General features: G+C 39.3%; 1 protein-coding gene across 1 annotated transcript in view; it reads left to right on the top strand.

The window, feature by feature from the left end:
* Positions 1-1924: 1924 nt before the first annotated feature.
* The window catches only part of KIF25 (kinesin family member 25), a 42392-nt gene continuing 20874 nt past the window's right edge, over positions 1925-23442 (top strand). The window contains exons 1-8 of the mRNA XM_029961607.1: positions 1925-2084; positions 2798-2863; positions 6630-6746; positions 8638-8776; positions 13192-13295; positions 14493-14581; positions 16075-16117; positions 21738-21805. Coding sequence (XP_029817467.1) covers positions 2010-2084; positions 2798-2863; positions 6630-6746; positions 8638-8776; positions 13192-13295; positions 14493-14581; positions 16075-16117; positions 21738-21805 — 701 coding nt within the window. The 5' untranslated portion in view covers positions 1925-2009. The remainder of the gene's footprint in view (positions 2085-2797; positions 2864-6629; positions 6747-8637; positions 8777-13191; positions 13296-14492; positions 14582-16074; positions 16118-21737; positions 21806-23442) is intronic.

Raw genomic sequence — 23442 nt, forward strand, 5'->3', positions numbered from 1 at the left:
ATTGCTGCTGCAGGATGATAAGCATTATATATAAAAATCACAGCTCTCTGTCAAGAATTGTGAGTCACACCCCCCAAGATACTAAATTATTCTCCCCAAAATAGCTGATGTTGATAAAATCCTGTCTGCCTCACTTAGTGCCAACATCTTGTAACATCCACAGCATTGCAGCACTTTTGAACTCTTTTTTAGCCTTTATCCGTTTGTTAGTTCTCATTTTTCCACCAGTGCAGAACTAGTTGCAAGGACAAACTACTGAGTTATGCTTTTGCATCCCAAACCCAACTGCAACCAGCCAGCTGGGTCTTTTTTTAAACTGAGGCTACAGGTCATAGCAACTTGTTGAAGTTGCAGCATCACAGAAGACAGTGGATGGAGATGCACAGGGCTGTTTGGTTTGGTCTGTGATAGATGGCTTGCATCTGGGTTCTGCTGTAAAGGATTGCTATCCCTTTGTGCCAAACATGGAGAGATTCGCTGCTGTGTCTTTGGGTTTTCTGCTGCCTGTATGAGAGCACATTTGCCATGTTCAGTAGACAGTAACTTGAGACCTCTATTTTGCAGAACTGGATTCTTCTGTAATTATCATGTTGGTTTTGGTTTAACCCCCCCCAAGCAACTGTAGTGCAAAAATAGTGCTATTTCCCACTTCCAAGAAGCTGACATGTTTGTCTCTGGCATACTCTCATATTTTATAGTCAAATGGTATTATGACTGCTTCCAAGATCATGTTAATCTTTCAGTGCAATACAGCAGAGCACTAAGGAATATTACTACTGTATGTCATGTATTCACCTCACCATGTTAGACCCCCAGGCACAGCCTGGATGAATAACTCCTGTGTTGGGCAGCCTCCCAGGACTCCCACACCAGCTGAACCCACAGGCTTTGTCCTTGTCCTAAGTCCAGCCCTAACACTGGCTGTGTTCACAGTTAATAAACAGACCTCTGTGGTGCATCATCCCACCAAGTGTCAAAGCCAGGTCAGCTACAGCTGCTTGCCCAGAGCTGGGTCTAGCTGGGGTTTGAGTAGCTCTAAGGGTGGAGACTCCATAACCTCTTTGGCCAGCCTGTGCTAGTGTTTGACCACCCTCACACTACCCTTACACTCCTGTCCTGTGGTGCAGTGGTGTTCATGCTCTCCCATCAGGTTTCTATACGTATTGACTGGATCCTCTTCAGCTTTCCCATCTTCCAGGCTGCACAATTCCCAGCACACTCTGTGTAACAGATGTTCATATCCCTTAATCTTCTTTGTGGCCTTTGCAGCCTTAGCCCATAGCACACAGCACCAACTGCTCACGGGGAGAAATCCTGTACCCAGTATCAGAGCTCTCAGCTCTGTCCTCCTCCTTCTCGCCCTTTTTGGTGGTGTGAGGTTTGCATCCCTGGGCCCAGGAACCAGGGAGGCTCACACCAGCCTTGGGAGCAACAGGCTTCCCTTCTGTTCCTGCGCTCCCTGCCCTAATTCTCTGCCTTGGCCTCAGAGGTCCCTTATTCCAAGAGCTGGTGCAGGTGGTGGGATCCCCCCAGCCTCTCTGGATGATGGATATGGATCTCTGAGGTCACTCATTCCAAGTGACGCAGCAGGAAGGCAGAAGTATCTCCCCCAGCCTCTGGGGATAATGGATATGGACCTCTGATGTCACTTATCCCATGGGTCGCTGTAGGGGACTGCCCAGGGACAGCAGCCCCCGCTCCCCGTTCAGCCAGGCCTGGTGCGAGGGAAGCGCCACCCCGCCCTGCTGGGGGCGCCCTGCCTCACGGGCGCCCGGCGCTGCCCGCCCCGTCCCCCCCTGCTCGAGGATTGGTGGAGTGCCCTGCCACTCACGGGACGGGCGGTGCTGAGGGCGGTGCTGACGCTCGTCCAGCCCAATAGCAAGCGCGGAAGGGGCGGGCCCGTCACCATGGCAGCCGCCTGGCCGCCGCGGCCGCGTCCCGGGTTAAATCCCCGCTGGAGCCGGAGCCGGGAAGCTCCTGCTCCGCTGGGCGCGGGAGCGGGGAGGACGATGCGGCCGCGGCGTGGGCTCGACCCGGGCTCCGTGTGGGCGCAGCGACTGCGGCAGCTGGAGCAGCAGTTGCGCGTGAGGACGAGGCGGGCTGGGGCGTTGGGGGGCGGGGTCTGCAGTCCCGCACGTGCCGCGGGGTCCCGTCGGCGCTCCCCGATGCTGCCCATTCCCGGTAAAGTGGGCTCCGCGAAGAGCCTGAGTCCGGCAGCGTGGGGGGGTCTTGTCGGGCGCCTAGTACGGGGGAGAGGCTGCTCCTGCTGGGGCTGGGATAGAAACGGGGTGCCAGAGCAGTGAGCGGCTCTCCCGCCTTCCCTCAAGCCCTGCGCTTGTGGGAGATGGCACCTGTGCTCAGGAATAGTTCGGCCGCCACACCATGGACGGCCTCTGACAGTGCTGCCTTGGAAATGGAAACTTACATGGTTATGTGTAAATAAATAAAATTGCGCTTCTCTGAGAACCGGTGGTTTCATAAAGCAAGAGGGGTTTAAATTGTGTACCTGTTCATTCCCACACAAGCAGGCAAAATGACAGAAAGGATAGAAATAAAGGACTATTTACTCTGATCTTTACAAGCTTGTATAAAAATATTATTGTGATTAGGAGATTGGGAGTAGGTAGTCCTTTGATCCCAGAAGTTTGAGAAGCAGTGGAATGTAATAATGAAAGCTATCATAATGAAATAATGTTAATCAGAGTGAATGAGTCTGATTACCATTTTATTATCATCTCAATTAAATAAGTGATTCATTCTTACTATTGTGGGGTTTTGGGTGTGTTTTCTTCCTTAGACCAAAGAAGAAAGAATAGTTGTCCTGGAAACTGAAAATGCTGCTCTTCATCTAAAACTTGCAGAGGTGACTATTAGTTGTTTTTTTTTCCGAAGAGTTCTTAGGAAATTTAAAAAAAAAAAAAAAGACCCTGAAATCTGCCTTCCCATTTTTGGATTTTGCACTTTTTACCAGTTGGGGAAATCTATGAAGGGATTAAGGCTCAGCATTTATTTTCTTTTCAAAATCTTAGTACTAGACTGTTTAAGTAACTAGAAGTCGTCTTAAAGTTAAATATTTGCTATTGTTTTGAATGTATAAAACTGAACTGAAGGAATGACTCTGCAAGCGTTTAATATGGAATATTGCTTTCTTCTTGCAGGGAACATGTTTGTCTAAAACACAGTAGTAGATTTTTCAGGAACACTTTTTAGATGCAGTTAGGATGATGCTTTGAAGAGGACTGTTCATAGAGTGCAGGAAAGACATTTCATTATGAGTAGACTTACCAGAGATGCCAGGTTGCGTGTCTTCACAGCACTAATGTTACACTTGTCTGGAAAAGAGGAGGTAGTGCTGCTCATGTACCGAGTCACAGAGCACACAGCAACAACTGGATGCCCTCATTTCCTTATATCCTTCTACAGAAGCTTAGGTTGTTTACCTAGAGCATTATTGAAATAAGGAGCTGCCTGTGATGATGTTTGGGGCCTTCAAGGGTAAGATTTCAGAGATGTAAAGAATCTATGCTGCTAGAGCAGAGCCAGCTGCGAGTATTAGTGGTGATACAGACTGTTGGCCAGGAGTTTCTAATCTGGGCTGAAACATTAACTGGTTTTGTGACCTCAGGAAAGCCATTTACCCTCCCTGTGGGTTTGTTAACACCCATGGATAAAAGTGGGTTTAACATTTTTCAGAGTCTGACTGGAAGCAGATGGTACAGCTGAAATGAAATTTGCTAGGTATACAGAAGAACACTGTAATTTATTCTGAGAAAATGTTTTTATTGTTTTTGTTCTGCTTTCTAATATTCACTGAAAGCCTTAAGTATTTTAGCTGATTGTTTTTTACCATCACAAACACAAGAAATAAATTATTCTAGTCAGTAAGGTACTTCAGATGTAGGAAGAAGTTGCCTGTGTATTAGATAATGAAGCCTTCTTTTTCAAATAGAGCACTGCTTCATTTTATTGAAAAATGTGGTAAAGGTATGAACACCTACAGACACATGAGGACCAGTCAGAAACAATATCAAATGATTTCTGGAAATACTTTGCAATTAACCTTGCGGTAATGTTTCTATTCAGGCAGTTATTTAAAAATACTTAAGAGTCACTTCTTTCTGGTTAATTTGCCCCAGCAATCTGAAAACGTGAGCTAAACTGACATCTATGAAATAGTTTTACCCTAATTGAAGACTATGTAAAACAATACTAATTGAAATTAATATTATTTAAGGTTGTGCAATGTTGCACAATATCTCCCAGTATTTCACCAGCTATGCTGGTGAGAAAAGTTACTGCCCTTGGCTGTCAGTCCGTGACCCTTCAGATCTGCTGGTGGTGGAGCTGCCCAAGTGATTGAGCTGTAACAAGTTCAGTCACAGTGACCAGGGTTAAGAGAGGTCTCATTCTTAACTTGTAAAAGCTAATTGGATTCGTTTTGGATGAAGTGAGTTAGGGATCCTTGGAGACAAACTTATGAGGATTGCCATAAATTAGGATTTGCAGTGTAGATGTTTGTCTGTAGGCTGCATCAGTTATCTCTTGCTATAGACCTTCCCTTATATCCTTGAGACAGTGATGAATTACAGCACTTCCACTTTGTTCTGCAGCCCAGTATATTTTTATCCTAGCAGCATATTGTAAGAGTTGTTACTGAACATAGGAAATCAGATTCCTTCTTGGTAGGCTTCCTTTTGTCTATTTGGAAATGTGTTTATCTACCTGCATGCCCCTTGCTTTTGTTAGCTGTCCTTGAGGTCCTGATCCCGCAGCCTTCCTTGCATAAAGCCAAGTCTGCTAGAATGGATCCAATTGCAAAACTGAGATTTCACTTTGGAGAACACTATTATGTAGTTCAGTTTCACTTCTGTTTATAATAAAGCTGACTATAAAAAGTTTTACAGTCAATTTTTTGCTTCTGTGCATGAGCACAGATTTGCAGGTTCTGGCCTGTGAACAGCTCTGATGAATGCTAAAACTATTTTAATGGAGAAAACTTCTAAACCAAGGCAACATTTGCAATAAAGATAAACTTGATAGCGGAAGCAATGAGAGGGTGACTGCAGCAGTCGACCATTCTGCCTTTATTGTTAGTGTTAGGAAATATGGAGGGTCAAGGGGAATCTGTGCAGATGGTGCAGATTAGATGTTAAAAGTAGGTTTTAACTAGCTTAAGCTTAGTACTGCAATTGCTTATATATGTGCTTAACTTTTCACGTGTGATTAGAAATACTAATTCTGGTGTGCTACTTGGGTCCATTTTTGTCAAACTATTTGTAAATATTGCATCTGAGTAACATGAGTCTTGAAAATCCTCAGAATAAAAGAATGTATAAACACTGTATAGAATTAGTCTCAATTTCTGGGAGCTTAAAACCTGTAACAAAAAGAAAATTATATATTTTATATAAGAGATATAGATTAAGAAATATAAGAGATTATATTTTTAAAATAATCTCTTCCTGCTATTTCTTTTCCATTTAAGAACTTCTTATATTAGTGCTAAGGTGCTGCATAGTTGTGCAGAGTCTCCACTTGCATTTGTAAATGGAAGATGCATGCTTTGTGAAGGTGAAAAAGCCACGTGGAAACATTGGTTTAGATAAGCAAAGTACTTTTTTTGAAAATATAATCTTTTTTTGTCCTTACAGCACCAAAACATTGTATTGTTGTTTTTGCCGATATCATCTGTAGTTAAACTGCAATTAAATGTTTAATTTTTACCTAATGTTATCAGATTATTGGAATTAAATCAAGCCCATTATGTGAGTAGGTTTAGCTCTTTCATATCTTCTGTTGTACTCTTCTATGCTTTGCTAATTTGAATAATGGGAAACTGCAGTTGCAGAATGTATGGTGTGAATAAAGTAGGAAATAAATCCACGCAAGAGACAAGTGCATTTCAAAAATAAAGGAAGAGGCAATTAGTACTGGGGAAAGTGGGTGAAGAAGTTGCAGCTCATTTTAAGTACCAGCACTGTCAGTAAATGACAATTGCTTTGGTTGCTTTGATCTCTGAAGACCCAGCATTGGGCTTTATTGGCACAGTTTTGCACCATTACAACCCTACAGAGTGTAACAGAGTCGGTGCTGTCAGGCGGCTGGAGCAAGGGACACTAAGCTGGGGGCTGTGTATTAACAGCTCCTTCAGGACTTCAGCAGTTAACACGTGTACGTGTGTCTTTGTTCTATGTCCTTCCAGAGTGCTTTCTGAGTTAAATCTAGTTTCCAGGAGACACTTAATAATCCACCTATGTAACCAGCCCTTTTCCCTAAGTGAAGACACAATTTTAACCCTTTAGATCCACCTCAAGCGTACGTAAGAGGGTTTAGGTACAGCAAAGGCATTTTAGAAGTCTGGTGCTCAGGTTTACCACACTAAGAAAGCAGAACTGTGTGATGTTAGCCAGCTACCATGAGGTGATTCTTCATGTGATTTAGAAAAATGTAAAAGCAAAGAAGTTATGTCTTCGTTCATGAAGCCCAGCCATGATGATGATGATGTACTGACAATATCCCATGTAATCAGATAGTTGAGTTACAAGTGTTTACAGACACAAAGGGAACAGAATGCAACAAGAAACATGAGTGTTTTAAGGTGATTTTTTGGTGATTTTTTTTTAAAATAGTATCAAGGGTTGGCCGGAAGAAGCACTAATGAAGTATTGCAGCTCTACGCTGCTCGTGGCGGGCAGCAGAAATTGCAGAGGAGTTCTCTTGTAACCCAGCTGCACAGAGCAATAAAGGTAAAGACATTTAGTAATAATGTAGGCATAATCTATGCCCTAAACATTTACATGCTTATCAAATACAGTAAAACACAAAAAATGGTTAGATATGAACCTGATCTGTGGCTTTACTCTATTCACAGCAGAGCTTGCAGTGAGGTGTAGCCGTTGTTCAGTGGTTTTGCTGCAATAGGCTGCAAAGTCACCTGAGAGACTGCTAAAAGTGGCTGCTCCTGAGCTCCAGGATTTTACATACAGGCTGCTGTCAATACCCACACTAGATATTTTTGTAATCAAAGCATTTCAGTTCCTAATTTGATTATCATGTTGACATCCCCTAAAAAACAATAATTGTGATATATTTTAACCAGATAGGCCGATCCTTTAAAAACACATTGGAGGGTTCCATTGATTACCAAGAGTTTTGATCTGGCGGACTTCACAAGAGGTCTCACAAGAGATACTCTCCCACAAGAGTTTGCTGTATGCTTACTCGGGTTTTCTTAATTTTGCATCATAGAGGCTGAAACTGTTCTCCCAGTGCCAGTGCTGTAATATTTTCCTTTATTGAAGTACTTATTCATTATGTTACTGCATAGGGTAGTGAGTTCCTTTTAGAGACACAAACAAATGTCAGCTTTTCTCAGGGCAGCACTGACTGGCTGCATAAAATGACTGAAAAGTATCTCAGGAAAAAATCTGATTCTTAAAAGGCAGAAGGATGCAGCTTAATTGTATCATAGTTGGGTTAGGTGATCATTGTAGGTCCCTTCCAACTGAACTATTCTGTTCTGTTCTAAATACAGTGATTCTGCTCAGTAAATTTTGTGGTGGTGTTTTACATTTTAGGTTAGTTAGAACTGCCTGTGATGCAATACCAATGGATTGTGATGGTTTACTATTAGACATCAGTGAATGCTAGGAGAGAGCAAAGCTCTCCAGATAAAAGTCTAGATGAGTGTTAATCCTATACCTGTAATAACAAAAAAATACTTATTCCCAGTTACATTCTGTGGCATTTGAGAGTAAGAAATACAGTGATTTTGTCCCTTAAGATTGCCTTTTTATCATTGAAACTAGTTGATTAATTCGAGGTCAGTACCATAGTTGGAAAAATAAAATGTCACAGAATATGTGGTACTTTGTATCAGGCTGACTAATGAAAGATCACAGTGCTTCTGTTGGATAAGGTATTGTTATGTTCATCTTACAAATGGTTTTACATGTTGGTTTCAAGACTTAGATGTCAAGAAGTCTACTAATCCTAAAATCAGGTCAATTTGTTTTTATTTATTTGGACTTGTAAGTGAATATAAGCCCATCTTATAAACATTTAAAAGTCTTATAATGTATCTTATGCTGAGTTATGTCCATAGTACAAATAATTTTCTGAATAATAAAGGTTTCTGATCTTTTCAAAATACACCTATTCTCATAAGAAGGCAAAGAATTAGCTTACTTAAGAAATGACTTAGACTGAATCTTAGCAAGTATCTCCTGATCAAAGTGTGGAAAATGAATGCAGGAAGGGATATACAGATCACAACTTTTCATTGGTAATTCTGAATATGTCCTATAAGTGAATAGAACACACACACACTCACACACATTTTTGTCTGATGAAATAAGAAAGAGATTTGGTATACACCTGAAACTGAGTAACAGTCAGAATATGTAGGATAAGATCCATATAGTCTTGCTGAAATTTTTTAGGAAATTACATTGCTAAATGTCTTGCAGGATCCTTCTCTAAACATGCTGAAAGACATACTCCTGAAGACTTCCTTTCATCAAGTAGAGGGTTCTTCCTGCCTGTGATATCTCACCCTAATTATTTGTGTTGTTATATTGATTCTTCTTAACTGCTGTTTTTGTGTCTTTATAACATATTTTTCTTCTTGCTGAGAAGAGGCTTAAGCAAGACCTGAAGAGCCTCCATTCATTTGCTCTTGAGCTTTCAAAAGAGTTTCGGCGTCAAAGCAAGACTTGTCTTTACCAAGTTTTGGCAGCAGTCCAAGGGGTACAGCTGCAAAATGAAGCAATGCAAAGTAAGGCTCATTGCACTTACATTTTGAACATGTAACATCAACAATATAATTGCTAAATGTTACTAACATTAAAAGGTTGAGTTTGATCTTTTGAAATGTGTCACTGAAATTGTAGCACTTGTTTCTTGTTTGACATTAGATTGTCAAGGAGTTCTGATGAGTTAGAAGGAGTGCAGATACTCTGCAGAGATTTAGCTTTTTTTAGGATTGCAGCTGCTATTAGACTGTTGCTGAGTTGGTTCAGCTGTAACATTTTTAAACTGCCGTTCTTAAGGTGTGATATCTCAACTATTTTAGAATAGCCAAATAAAGAATGTGTTGCTTTATAAAGCTGAAATTTGTCTCCTTTTGACTGTATCAGAAGAGGACTTAGGTGAATTCAGAGATTTCTGAAAACACTGCCTGAAATTAGGATAGACTGGATTTTTAATATTTCTGTGTATTTACAGAAAAATAAAATTACTTCCAAATCAAAACCCAGTTCCACTTGCTAGACTGTAGATAATAACACCACATGGACTACTGTTTCGGAATTCAGGTGCTTCTTTGTTCTTGGAGGAGACACAACAGGCACTGGTGCTCTCTGCCCTCCTTGCTGAGGGCTACATGGACACCTGGATCTCATGATATGGACTCTGCACTTGCTTTCAGTATCCTTGATTCTGGTGGAACTCCTACCGGGGCTGAGAAGCACATGACACATACAGAGCTTATATTGAAGCTTAGCAGCCTGATGAACTAAGACCAAATAAACAATATAATCAGAGACCCTGTGTGATACTCTGATATCCATGTGTTGCCATTTAAAAGATTTGGTTTTGTCCTGCTTTACTTTTTGGTTGAAACACTTCATTTTTGGACTGATTTGGTTCTCATGGGACTCCTCAAGTCAATATCAACAAACAGCATTCTTGGTGATAAATGCTTACAGAACTTGTCCCTGTAATGTCCCTTAGTATGTCCCTTAGTAATCATACTAAGTTATGATTAAAATTGATTTGTTTATTGTATTATCCGTGTACAGAAAATGCTCCATCAAGGCATCTTTAAAACAGAAAAAAAAACAAAGAGGAAAATGAACTTTATCTAAAGGTGAATGTTTCCCTTATTGAAGCAGGAGGCTAAATGAACAGATAGCAGATTGGATTTGGCACTTGAGCTGTTGTGGTGTAAATAACTAGTAATTCCTGTTGGCTGTTCTCAATTTGCACTTCATGATGCATTGTTCTATGGAATCATAAGCAGGAGAAGCTTCCCTGCCTGTTACAAAATAGTGTGTTGGTACTTCGGTGGATGACTTTTGTTTTGAATTTCACTGGTTTTCAGTTCTCTGTCAAATGTTTAAGATGGAGATTCTATTGTTAAGGTTAAATATGACAGTTGGAATTGCCATCCTTTAATTACATAGAATCTTTTGTAGGCAGAAAACCCTAAGTATATATTCTGGAGATCATATATATTACTAGTTTAATCTTAAAATAGAGATTGAAAATGAGGGGGGAGAATTATAGAAGAAACATTTTAATAGGTTAGTTCTAAGGCTGTAGTTGACATGCAGCAAACTAGAAAACTTCCCTGTAATAACTGAGTAGTCCCTTACCTAGAAATATTTATTCAAAGTCTGAAAACCGGGCTACTGCCACCTTTCCCACTGAAATTTAAATAGTAGCAATTAATAAGAGAGAGAAATGCCTATTATTTTATTATTATAGGCCTGTTTCCTTCATAAACAAGGCTGCTATCACTTTTGCCAAAAATACTGACCCCCCAACTCAAATGATACTACTGAGACAGATGCAGTAATTCAGCAGATTTTTGGAAGAGTAGGTATTTATAAAAATTTAAGATTACTTTTTAGATTGCTTCACCATGCAGATATTGTCAGAAAGAGGAAATTACAGTATCTGTGCTGCTGCAGCCCAGTGACTTAGATATACTTTGCAGTTCCAGGACACTTTCTCTCTGGGCTGGAGAAGAGGGCAAATTGGGTAAGGAACTTATTTCCCACTTTACCCATATCCTAGCACCTATGTGCTTTGCTACTGTTGGAGAAGACTGAGCTCTGCACTGTGCAGATGTGTTTGTGGAATGTGAACAGCATCTTTTATTCTCAACTCAGCAGGCGAGTCTCAACAGCTCAACTGCCTGTTGAAAGCATTTTCTTCTTAGCGTGGAGTATCTGAGGAGGGGAGAGACCTTGGATCCAGTGACAGAAATATTGTAGAAACCCAAAGAATAATCACAGAATCATAGAATGGGTTGGAAGGGACCTTGAAAGGTCATCTAGTTCCAGCCCCCCTGCAGTGAGCAGAGACATCTTCAACTAGACCAAGTTCTCAGAGCCCCATCCAATCTGACCTTGAAAGTTTCTAGGGATGGGGTATGTACCACCTCTCTGGGCAGCCTGTTCCAGTGTTTGACCACCCTCGTTGTAAAAACTGCCTTTTTTATATCTAATCTAAATCAACCCTTTTTTAGTTATAAGACCATTACCTCTTGTTTTTGCAATAGGCCCTGATGAAAATAATGTTATAGCCCAGGATATAAAACAGCTGAATTGAAAAGAAGTTTTGGAATTAAGTCTATTACATCATAGCTGCTTATCCTAGAAGACATGATCAGATTGGTCTCCTTTTTAAACTGGAATCTAGTATGGCAAGAAACATTAAAAACCTCAGGGAGCTATGGGGACAGCTACACATCCATATCTCAGTTGTGGCTGTGCTGTTATGCTGCTCCAGTTTTTCATGTCCCTTTCATGGAACTTTCTGTTATGCTTGTGTAACTATTTATGTAACCACATGCAAAACAGATCAGGGAGCTGATCCAGGACAGAAACTGCTCAGAAAGATGGATTGCTTTTAGACCTCCATAAAACTGTGGAAACAGGTGTGCAAGCACAGTAAAAGATCTGGTGCTGCACTGAATGGGAGGGAATGAAAAACTTCTTAACAAGGACTGTCAGTTAAAGGAACATTACAATCCTAAATGTGCTTGCAAGACATCACAACTGTTAGTCTGATTATTGATGAAGATCCTAATTATGATCAATAATGTTTAAACAAAAAAATCAGCATTCCCAGCTCCCAGAGAATTTCTGTATAGGTCAATGAGATGGGCAAAGCATGGGGGAAAGCGCTGCAGGCATGTAGTAACTACTTGCATAATGAAGATTAAGTAAAATTAGTATTTTGGAACAGATGTACCCAATGGCTGCCCCTAGGTTAAGGATGAAAATGTAACTCCTAAATAGCTTGCAGCTAATGCCAAGCAGACAACTAGGAAAGTGTTAAATAAGTGTTTGTAACTATATGGCTCTACTTTCAGAAAAAAAAATAAAAGTTCAGAAATAAATTATGCATTAGGAAACTTGCTCTATGAAGCTTCAAGAAGCTTTTCTGTGCTGTACATAAAGCTTTACAGAAAATGGATATTAAAACTGATGGATCAGTCTTACAAATATCAAAGTACCATCTGCTAAATGCAACAACTCGACTCATTTTCTAGAGAATGTTGCTCAAAAGCCCTAGAGTCAAATTAGGAAACCCCAGGGTTGATTTCTGTTTTCAGTTATATTCACCATAGAAGGGGTGGTCAGAAAAAGATTAAAAAAAAAAAGACTAATTAGGATGTAAGTTAACTGAAACTGGGTCTATAATGTCCAATTGGCTTCTCAAAATTCTCAAGAAGAGACCACTTAAATATTGAAAAAAATTAGTAATTTTTTTTTCCTTTCAAGACTGGAATAATGGAAGACTACCCTTAGCACCTATTGCTTTGCCTTACTGCTTAGTCAAGAGACTTGGGGAACTCAAAGTGTGTACAAAAATTTGTTAATAAAGATACTTATTATGGAGATTACTTAAATAATCAATGAATTCTAACCTTTTGTTTTGAAAAATACGGTATGATTAGGGGTCAGTGACTATAAGAGGCCCTTTTGGCAATTTATGGTAACATACTTGCATGGGATTCTCCAAACAAAAACACGCTAGTATTATCACTCCACATGCAGGACGCAAGAAAAGGATTTTTTATAGTGAAACTCTCATACTTTGTTTCCCCAGCTATTAACATCATGGTTTCCCTGCATGCATGCACTTGTGGAAGAACATTATGAACTAGAGGTGAACAGCATGGGTATTAGAAAAAACTGACACATATGAACTGCCTTTAACTATTTTATATTTTTAGTTGGTTTTCAAGTCTTCGTATGTATAGTTGTGGTAATTATCTGTAGCTTCACAAAGCAAGAGCTATGATGGGATTTTTCAGAGGTGTCTTGTAAATCAAGAACTTACCCTCCTAAGTGAAATTTGTTTGAAAAAGTTCATGCTTGTATTTCATGAGGTGCTGCTAGAAAATTAATTTTGTAAAGTCACAGAGTTTATTTCTTTGAAACTGCTTTCTTCTAGTGTTTCAGATAAAAGCTTTTGATCTTGAGCAGTCTCTACAAGAAGTGACAGAGAGATATGAGAAAGAAAAGCAGAAGAGGAGGGCTCTACATAACAGCTTGGTTGTAAGTATATTTAATGACAGAACATTTTCTTATTTTGTTGGAATTATTTGCATAATTTCCTCTTTGCCTGGATATATCACCTTCCCCAATTGTCAATATATGACACATCTATTTGCTGAGACACATTTGTCTTACAGTAAACCCCACCACCCCTTTCTTTCTACACAAGGATCTTTCAAATGCACTCGTGCAACATAATGCTCTGAGTACCATCCATTTTGAATAGTGGACAAAACTTGAGTTTTTTCATCCTCTTCTCTAAATTTGAAGCTTCTGAAATAGTTTTTAAAATTCTAAAAATATTAACTTGAAATTGCAAAATAGTTGTGTTTTATTTTTTCAAATATGTCTAGATGTATCCTGCTCAGCCATTAGTGATGGTTCATTTGGGATTAATTTTTTCCTTTATGAACTTTAACTTTACTCTTCCTCCCCACCCCCACAAATGACTAGGTTTGGGTTGCCTGATTCAGGACCTGATTTTTAGAAACACAAACCACCTTCAAACAAAATTCTTTAAAGACTTTCTATCTGGGAAAATGAAGCTCTTTGTTAAAAAGTGCTTACCTTCCAAACTCTGCCTTATGTTGCAGTTTATTGAAAGGATATTCCTCAGGGCAGTGGGGCATTAATGACAGTGGTCACAAGGCTAGCTGTTTTCAGTCATACAAAACAAGAAGAAATGACCACCAGCAAAAAAGAAGAGAGAAACTGAAGTCTAAAACAGCCTGCAGAGAAAAATCAGCTGCTGGCTTTTTAATCATGTAGGAACACACAGTGGAGAGGAAAATGTACATGTTTTATATTCCACATCTTGCTCGGGACTGCAGGAACAGAAATGGAGTGTGTAATCTTGTCTGTTGAGTTAACATAGGTATCTGAAGAAGCTCAGGTAAGGAGGAAGGAGAAAAAGGAAGGGAAGAATGTCTTAGAGTGAAAGCCTTTTTTTTTTTTTCCATATAAACTGAAGAGGGCTACACAATTCCAGATCTCTGAAGTGCTCATACTTCCTCAAGTACTTTTTCCTACCTTACCAAGACAAATTATATTGATTCTATTTTTCTTCCCACAGCGTCTAGGGCTATGATGTTGTAAACACTTGCTTTCTTAAACATGTTCATGTCTGTTTGGCAAATTCTAGTGTATTTGTCCTCTACAGCAGCTTGTGTTAAGTACAGCTCAATACTCTAACCCTAGGAACTGAGGGGAAATATCAGAGTCCACTGCAGGATTCGACCATTACTACCTTTTGATGATGCTGCTGGGCATTTGATATCACAAGATAGGTAATTTATTTTGGTTGTTTTAGATCTTATGTGACTCATAATTAATATACAGTGAAAACGATACTTATAATTATGTGAAAACAACTGTGTCCTTGATTTTTCTGTTTTTATGTGTGTGTGGAGACAATATAGTATCAAAAACTAATTGCTGTTTTCTTTCTCTTGCTAAATTGGCTTTAGCCAATCTCAGCCCCCTGTCTAAAAGTATATCCACCTCAGTAGAAAGCTATACCTGTTCTGCCAAGCCAGGATTATCCGTGTCTTGGCAGAAGAAACACAGCTGCAGTCAGTTTAGAGTGCATTCTCTATCCTATACAAATTCTGGCATGCAGTAATGTAATAGCTGCCAGAAACTGTGGATAGAGAAACACACTCAGCATTACAGTTGTTTTGTAATGCTGTAGAACACACTGACTGTTAGCACACACAGTGGTAATTCTATTTTAGTATAATCTGGCTCTGCATCCCTAATTTATAATATGTTTACTGTAACCAAAGTGTCAAAACATTCCAAGATCCAAAAGGCAAAGAGAGATTAGATGAGCTTAACAAGCCAAATTCTCCATAGATGACTAACGTGAAAGAAAATAGGGATTGAAACATACACAAAGAAAGAAAGAAGGAGAAAACTTGGTGGGTGGCTAGAAACCAGTAACATAATTTGCTCTGTCAGTAAATAACTGATTTGGAGCTTTATTTTACTATTACTGTATGGTAATTCTAAAAAAAAATACATTCAGTGTTTTAAAGTTTATTAATTTTTGGCAAATCTTAAAAAAAAATAGAACTGTCTTAATTAAAATAATGTCAAAAATTACAGACAGAATATTTCAAGGAACCTGAAGGAGAAACTTGCATTAACTTGTGCTTGATATAGCTGGGAAGGAACCCACTCGCTGTTTTCATTGCAGTGTGGTATATTGCAATCAAGTGATGACTTGTAGTGTAAAACACGATGGACTGGGCCAAAAAAAATTGTTAAGAGTAACTTTTCTTAATGTATCAAAAGTAATTTAAATAAAACTTTTTAAAATAAAACTGTAAAACTGGGGACTGACTCTCCGAACGCTTACACAAATGAATAAATTCATACACCTCAGCATTCCCAGTCAGTGTTTAGACTAGTAATGTATACAAGATTAGGGACAAATACCTAAAAAGGGGGTATTTTTCACTTTAATGTTCTAAAGTGAAAGCCTCTTGTTACAAGCTCATGTTACAATCTAAAAATAATAGAATAGCTTGCATGTGAATTAGTGTTAATTTGGTTTGTTCTAAATGTCTTTTCTAAAGCAGATTATTTTGCTTGATTGCACTTTAATTTCTTTTTTATTCATAATTAACTGTAGCGTTACTAGGTACATGGGATACTTGGCAATTCTGAAAGGTGCTCTTCAGGCACTTTGAACATGGGCTTTCCTCAGCTGAGTGGAACACTTATTATTTGAATGGTACCTTTTTTTTCCCCATTGGCTTTTGTTTTCCCCTTACAGGCAAAGAAACTTTTCAGAAAAAGTGGCATATGCAGCTGATGATGTAAGTATTTGATGGTGAAATTCAAAAGTAGATTCATAGATACTAGAAGAAGAAACAAGAGGGATATGTGAACCATGAGTTTAAAAAAATATATAGGTACTTTCTTGTCAGTTGGAGCCCAGCTTTGATCACCCATGGGTGCAATAGCAGGCAATTTGTGCTATTTTCATCCTGACTCTTCGTAGTGGTAATAGGTTGCAGCTTCTGCTGGTGCAGCCATCCATTAAACAGAGATTGTATGTTTGCAGTAGTCCTGCAGTCAGTCCCTTTGCAGACTTTCTGCAGTCAGTCTCTTTGAGCCACTTGTATTTGCTGTAACTATTTCTAAAATTGTCAGGCTTTTTAAAATTTTATTATTGCAACACAGCTAATGCACTAGGAGAGAAATATGATCCCACATGAAACACAGCAGCCTAGGTGGTACTGCAGTCAAGCATGTTAGAGTGTCCTGGCTTAGATCATTGGAGGAAGGAGAATGAGTTGAAGCTGCAAATCTAAATGACATTCTAACATTAATTGAGGCCATTACCAAGATAAAAAAAAATTTAAAAAGGCTCAGTAGTGTGAGCTAAGGTTAAAGTATTAACTTGGGGCTTAATTTGCTTAGCTGCCATGGTTCTTAGTTGGCTGCTCACTGTTACTTACATGGTGATTAGCCAAATTCTCTTTTACAGTGTAGTGATTAAAATATTGCTGAAGTGACCTACAGTGTGTTATGCATTTAAATATCCCAAATTATAGCTTCATTAGGCAGATCTCACTTCCATAATATGGATAATTATATATATATGTATATATGTAATTAGATAACTAATGGAGCACATGAAGAGACTAAGAAAGAGTAAATATGTCAGGAGATAAAAAGCAGGGACCTGTAATGGTAGACATAGTGTTCTGGATGCCACAACCCATTCACTGTACTATAAAATACCACAACCATCTCTGACCTGTTAAATTTTATTGCATTAAGATGAAGTTAGACAATATTTAGGTTTTGGATTATTTCATATAGATACCTGATTTATTAAATATCTGTATGTTTACAGACAAAGCAATATCTGCTTACTTATGTGAGCTTATGAATTTGTATGAGACTCACCTGGTAACCTTCAATATGCTAACCTAATTCCTTATTTCAGGAATATATATGTAAGCATAGACTTGATTGTCAAATGCAATTTGCAAGGTATTAACTTCCTGGTTTTGGAAAACACAACATAGACTTCAAATGTTTTATTGGTTTGCCTTGACATTTATTTGGTTAAAGTACTTTCCAGTTTTGATCAAACACCTTAAGGCTTTGTATTAGTTTCTTAACACAAATTTATCTTTTTTTTAAAAAAAGAATTTGTTGTAAGAATCCTTCTTAAAAAAATTAGTCAATTTAGACTAATTTAACAAAAGTAGAGGAAAATAATGTTTATTTTCTGTTTATTTTGATTTCAACAACTGAAGGTGTTATGTTTGTGGCTAGGATAAATACGCAATTTTCAGATTAAATTATGGGACTTTATTTGTTATTGAGCTTTTAGTTGCAACACAGGCAAAGTTTGTATTTTGTTTGTATTTCTAGAAACAAGTTAACCATTTTGCAGACAAATACTTATGATTTATAGGAATTTTTAGATCAAGGTGAAGGAGGTTTCTCAGTGATAGAGGTGCTGAGTTTATTAGTTTTGCTTTTTAGATCATGCCTGTCTTTCCGGGTTTTTTCCTGAAAATACTCTATGTGTCTAACATAATCAGGCAGTTGTCTGCCATGATCATTTCAGAGCTAGTGTGTGTTAGAAAACAGAGCCACATTTTAGAATCAGATTCAAAATGCAGTCCAGCATACATATCGGAAACTACGCTTGGATCTTTTGGACGAGCTTCAACTTGACATTGTTCCTGGATTGGACCGCAGCTCTAGTAATATACTAATCTGTCTCATCTATGCTACAGCTTTGTCTTGTAACTAGAATAGGGAAGACCATGACAGAAGTTGCAGTATAACTTAGCTTTGCTTCTCTTCTGCCATGAACTGTGGTAAGACTTCCTTCAAACTGTCTGTAGACAGGCAGAATTGACACTTGGACAGAATGGTTGTGTATCTTTTTGTGAGACTGAGATTACATAAATTCCATTTAGTCTTTGAGTGGTTTGTCTTTTGTTTATTTAGATATTTGCATCATTCTTTGAAAGACGCATGCAGTCTTTTCTATAATCTTGCTCGTCTTGTTTAGAGAAAAATTCCCATTCTAAGTCTAAAAAGAAGCTTAGGATTTTATTGGATGTAGAGAAGAATATTTCATTTCAGTTTTTGAGCTACTTGAAGATTTTTGAAGTTTTCTTTTTGCTTTCCTGTGTGTGCCCAGCTCCTCAACATAACCTCAACAACTGTCTGAAGCTTGTTGTGCAATAATGGTGGAGGGTGAGTACATGCCACACATCAGGTTGAGCTCCTCCACACAGATGAGGACACTGAGCAGTGGTGATATTGTCACTACCTGAGAAAATGAGCAGATGAGGTCCTGAATGCACAGGGTCTTCTTGGTGGTGACAGCACAAGGGGGAATGAGAGCAATCTGAAATATGGGAAATTCAGCTTAAACATGAGAAGCTGTGAGGGTAGTCAAACACTGGCACAAGTCTCCCAGAGGGTGTGTGGACTCTCCATCTTTAGATATGCTTAAAACCTGACTGGACACAGTCCTGGGCAGCCTCTGTAGGTCACTCTGCTCTGAGCAGGGGTTGGCCTCAATGATCTCTGTAAGTCCCTTCCCATCTCAAACATTCTGTAATTCTGATCCAGGATTCTGCCTTCTTTTTTTCTGTAGTTCCGTCAGTCTCTGGAGGTTGTGCTGTGTGCACTAGTGAACACAGGTGCCATGTTTGAATGATTAGCTCTGTATTCGCCTGGATTCACAGCACTAAATGGAGACACTTAAATGAGATGCCTAATTGCTGAAGTGATGTTGGAATTCAGCTTCCTTTGGCAGAGAAAAGAAGGTGTCTGCCTCTACCTTACAGAATCACAGAATCATCTAGGTTGGAAAAGACCTCTGAGATCAAATCCAAGCTATGGCTGAACAGCACCAGGTCAACTAGACCAGGGCACTAAGTGCCACATGCAGTCTTTCCTTAAACACCTCCAGGGACAGTGACTCCACCACCTTCCTGGGCAGCCCATTCCAGTATCTAATCATCCTAATGTCCTCCCTGGCACAGCTTAAGACTGTGTCCTCTCATCCTGTTGCTTCTCACCTGTGAGAAAAGGCTGACCCTCACCTGGCTACAACCTCCTTTCAGGTAGTTGTAGAGAGCAATAAGGTCACCCTGGAGCCTTCTCCAGGCTAAACATCCACAGTTCCCTCAGGTACTCCTCACAGGACTTGTGCTCTGGACTCTTCACCAGCTCCATTGCTGCCCTTCTCTGGACCCTTGATTAATTCCTTTCAAATGGATGGCTAAGAGGCTGCTCTGAATATCAAGGAAGGCACAAAATTCTGTTGTTTATTAAAGATAGGACTGTGGAACCATGAATTAACACAGCCAAGACCCTTCTTTCCTTGGGAGATAATTTTGTAATAGATCAGATGGATGGAGCAGTTGAAGACATTATGATTCCCCAGTTGCTTATCACTATCCCCAGCTAGAATTTTCTTCCTGTGGTGCTTCCCCAGTATGAGGAATCCTTTAAGCTGTCCACGTCAGCCTTAGTTGCACTGAAGTTGACAGTGACACATGAGGAGCAATCACAGGCTCCCTTACATTGTCTGTGATGTGGAACAGCAGTCATGGAAAAGGGGGTGCAGCATTCAGCAGATACAGAGTAACAAGCGATAAGAAATTATAATTACCCCAGCTAGATTCTGTGATCATGTCTGTATCTGGTATTCCATATAACTCATTTGAAATTATTTCTCTTCGTTACTTAATTTCACTTCCTGATCTGTTCACCAGGCTTGAGGAGTCATGCTTGGGTGTCAGGACAGATAGTGAATATTTATGATTGTGGATACTTCTGAAGTATCCTTTTGTCATTTTCATGATCCTTATGGCACTGAAAGAACTCAGACTGGGAGTATTCTGTAACCCTGGGGTGCAAAAAAGGTTCTTTGGTGTTCATGTGAGACAGCAGTATGGATTTCACAAACCCTATTGACAGGGAAACTTGATGAGATTCTGTAGGCCTGCAGCTGTGGTGGATATGTTAGGCCATACTGAGCTCCTGAGAAAGGAAGGTCATTACAAATGCTCATATGAAACTTCTGCCTATTAACAGTTAATTCTTTTGGTTTTTTGTTACAAAAAATAGAGGTTTTTTCTGTCTCATTTTTCACCCTAGAGAAAGCTGCTCTTTCAGATTTGATATCTGAATCAGAAATGTCTTCCATAACTCTATACGCTTTTTGGTTTTTTTTTCCTTTTTCCCTTCTCCTGTAGCCTGTTGGTTGCTGATCCTATTCGAATTTCTGTGTCAGGCCATTTTGTAGCAAAGTGTTTTACTGAGATCTGTACTCTGCTAATTTTTGCACTACTAGGTAACATACCTCATTATGTAGAGTAAGTGTTTCTGTCATCATTACTTTGATAATGATACATTTTCTTTCTCTAAAGAGGAAGAAATACTTGTAAACTCAAAGCAAGAAATTTGATGTTTATTAGCCATTTGCCTGCTGGGCATACTGCTATGCAATCATTATTTGCTCAGCTCTTTATGACTTCAGTCTGTGGCACTACTCATTTGAAGGCCACTAGTTCAGCATTCCAAGCTACTTGCCTGAAGCACATTATGAATTTCTGCACGCCCATCAAATGCAGTTCTGTAACCACAGGTTAGTAAGATAGGAAACCTCCTTGAATGGGATGAAGTATTTTGTGTGCTAGCAAGCTTCCACCCAAATTGTTGTAAACCCCCACATAATTTTTCTTTGCTTTTTGCAGCAGTTAGGCTACTTCAGCCATGAGGGGCAGAAGGGCACAGAGTTTGCTACATAAGGCATGTCAGACTGCTGTGATTGTACTCCGCTAATAGTTTAAAGAGCGGCCTACATATTTGCCGGACTTACAAAGCTACTGTATAATTCATCTGGAAAGTGGATTTCACTAAAACCTCGTGGAATTCTACCAATTGTACTAGTACAACTCTTTCTTACAGTTGTGAACTAGCTTGTTATTTAATGCAATGTGCATCTTGTGCTTAGTTCTAGACATAACTATATATGAAATCAGTCTAAAAAGGCACTGTGAAAATTTGTCAAATAAGAAAAAAGAGCTCTTTTTGCCATTTTTTCTACCTGTGATGGTAGTTAGGAAGGTTGGTTTTACTTGCCTGTGACTTTTTAGGTACAAAAGAAGTTCATGTAAGGGTTTGTATCTTTCTGTTGAACTTAAGTGTGTTTTGTGTTGGTTGTTATTTAATAACCTCAGTGGGATTTGAAATCCTTTCTTATGGTCTTGCTAGTTCACTGCAGTGTACAGGCTCTAAAGCCTTGTGTGTTGGTGGGTGAAGGGCCTTGGACTTCCTGATCCTTAATTACTGCTGCCACCTGGAACATTAGAATTGATACATATTTCTTGTTGTGTGTGTGCCTGTCATATTAACTATAAATATTTTGGGTTTTTTTTCTCTTAGGAAACTGTCCTTGTCAAGTGTAGCCGTCCTGGCCATGCATCAATAAACAAGACTTTTCAGTTTGAAAGGTGGGTAGTCCTGTGCAGCAATCTGGAAATCTGGATTGATGGAATATTTGTATAGTGAAGACTGATTTTTTTAGTAGGCATTGGCTAGAAGGTAATGTGGTTTTTTTTTTGGTTGGGATTTTGGGTGAGGTGGCTGGGGGGTTAGGAGAGGGAGGTTGTTGGGGTTTTTTTAGTGTGATATATATGTTCTTCCCAGGGCAGAATAGTGCACTTTGGGGTATAGATGACAGTGCTCCCTCTCAATAAAGACTGCTGATATGCCTAAATTTGAAACCTGCATAGACTTATTTGACTCTTCACAGTCTGAGTAGCTGTCATGATCCTTGCAACATGTTGCAAAGTAGCAAAATATTTTAAAGGTAAGGAGAGGACGTTTGTCTCTCAGTACTTAAAGAGGGCCCATAAGAAAATGGGGACAAAATTTTTAGCAGGGTCTGTTGCAATAGGAAAAGGGGTAATAGTTTTAAACTAAAAGAAGGTCGATTGAGAATAGATATAAGGAAGAATTTTTTTACAATGAAAGTAGTGAAATACTGGAACAGGTTACCCAGAGAGGGAATAGATGCCACATCCCTGGAAACATCCAAGGTCAAGTGGAATGGGGTTCTAAGCAACCTGATCTAGTCGAAGATGTCCCTGCTCAGTGCAGTGGGGTTATACTAGATGACCTTTAAAGATTCCTTCAAACCAAAACCATTCAATGATTCTATGAACTGAGGTGGATTGCTTGACTTCAGCATTAGACATACAGCATGACTGAGCCAGAAACTGGACTGAGCACTTGTAGGAGTTGATGTCCAAACAGCCTCAACACAGACAGCAGGGTAGAGTAGCGGCATGTAAATCATTGCTCCCCAAGGGAAAGGCTATAGTGTGACTACTTTCCATGTTAGGTGCTCAAAAATCCGCATAGATGAGTGTGATTTGGAATGTACCAGTTGTGGTAAGGGTTTCGGTGGCACCAGAGAGTCAGTATGAGACAGAAAACTGCAGGGAGTCAGGCTTGAAGGGTGCCTTCTGTTCTTTCAGAATGGTGCTGACCTGAATCTCTGAAAACAGGAATGAGGAGTTAAATTAATACAAATGAGATTTTTGTAAACGAAAAAAATTACAAAATTTTACCCCAGTGCCTTTTTTCTAATGCAAACTTTGTATCTATATATTGCAATGACTCAGTAGGCTCTCAACCTCCAACCATATTTCAAAACCTTCTGGAAACAGAACATATGAGGACAGTTTCATGCTTCCTTGCTTGAAGGCAAAACCTTATTTAAAGTCAAATGTATGCAAAATGAATTATCTGTCCTGGTTTAAACTTAAGATTTGGCCTGAATTGCCATAGGTTTGCTAAAGATTGCTAGTCATTCACCCCTTCCTCGAGGTTCCTTCTAAAATACTGCCTTTTTCTATTCACAGAGACTGTCCTGTAGGCCACCAATCACTTGAAAATTCCTGAGATAATGCAAATCCTGGGGAAGCTTTACTGACTCCCTAGGTTATAGGACTCCTTTGATTCAAGGCATATGAGATCTCTTAGGGTACATGGCCCCCTCACATGTCTGCTAAGCTACTCAAAGTAAATCCTTTCACCTTTCAGCTGTACCTAACACAGCCATGCTAGTTGAAATAAATACAGA

This window comes from Manacus vitellinus, unplaced genomic scaffold (genome assembly GCF_001715985.3).
Source record: "Manacus vitellinus isolate BGI_N305 unplaced genomic scaffold, ASM171598v3 scaffold_37_pilon, whole genome shotgun sequence".
Classification (NCBI taxonomy): Eukaryota; Metazoa; Chordata; class Aves; order Passeriformes; family Pipridae; genus Manacus; species Manacus vitellinus.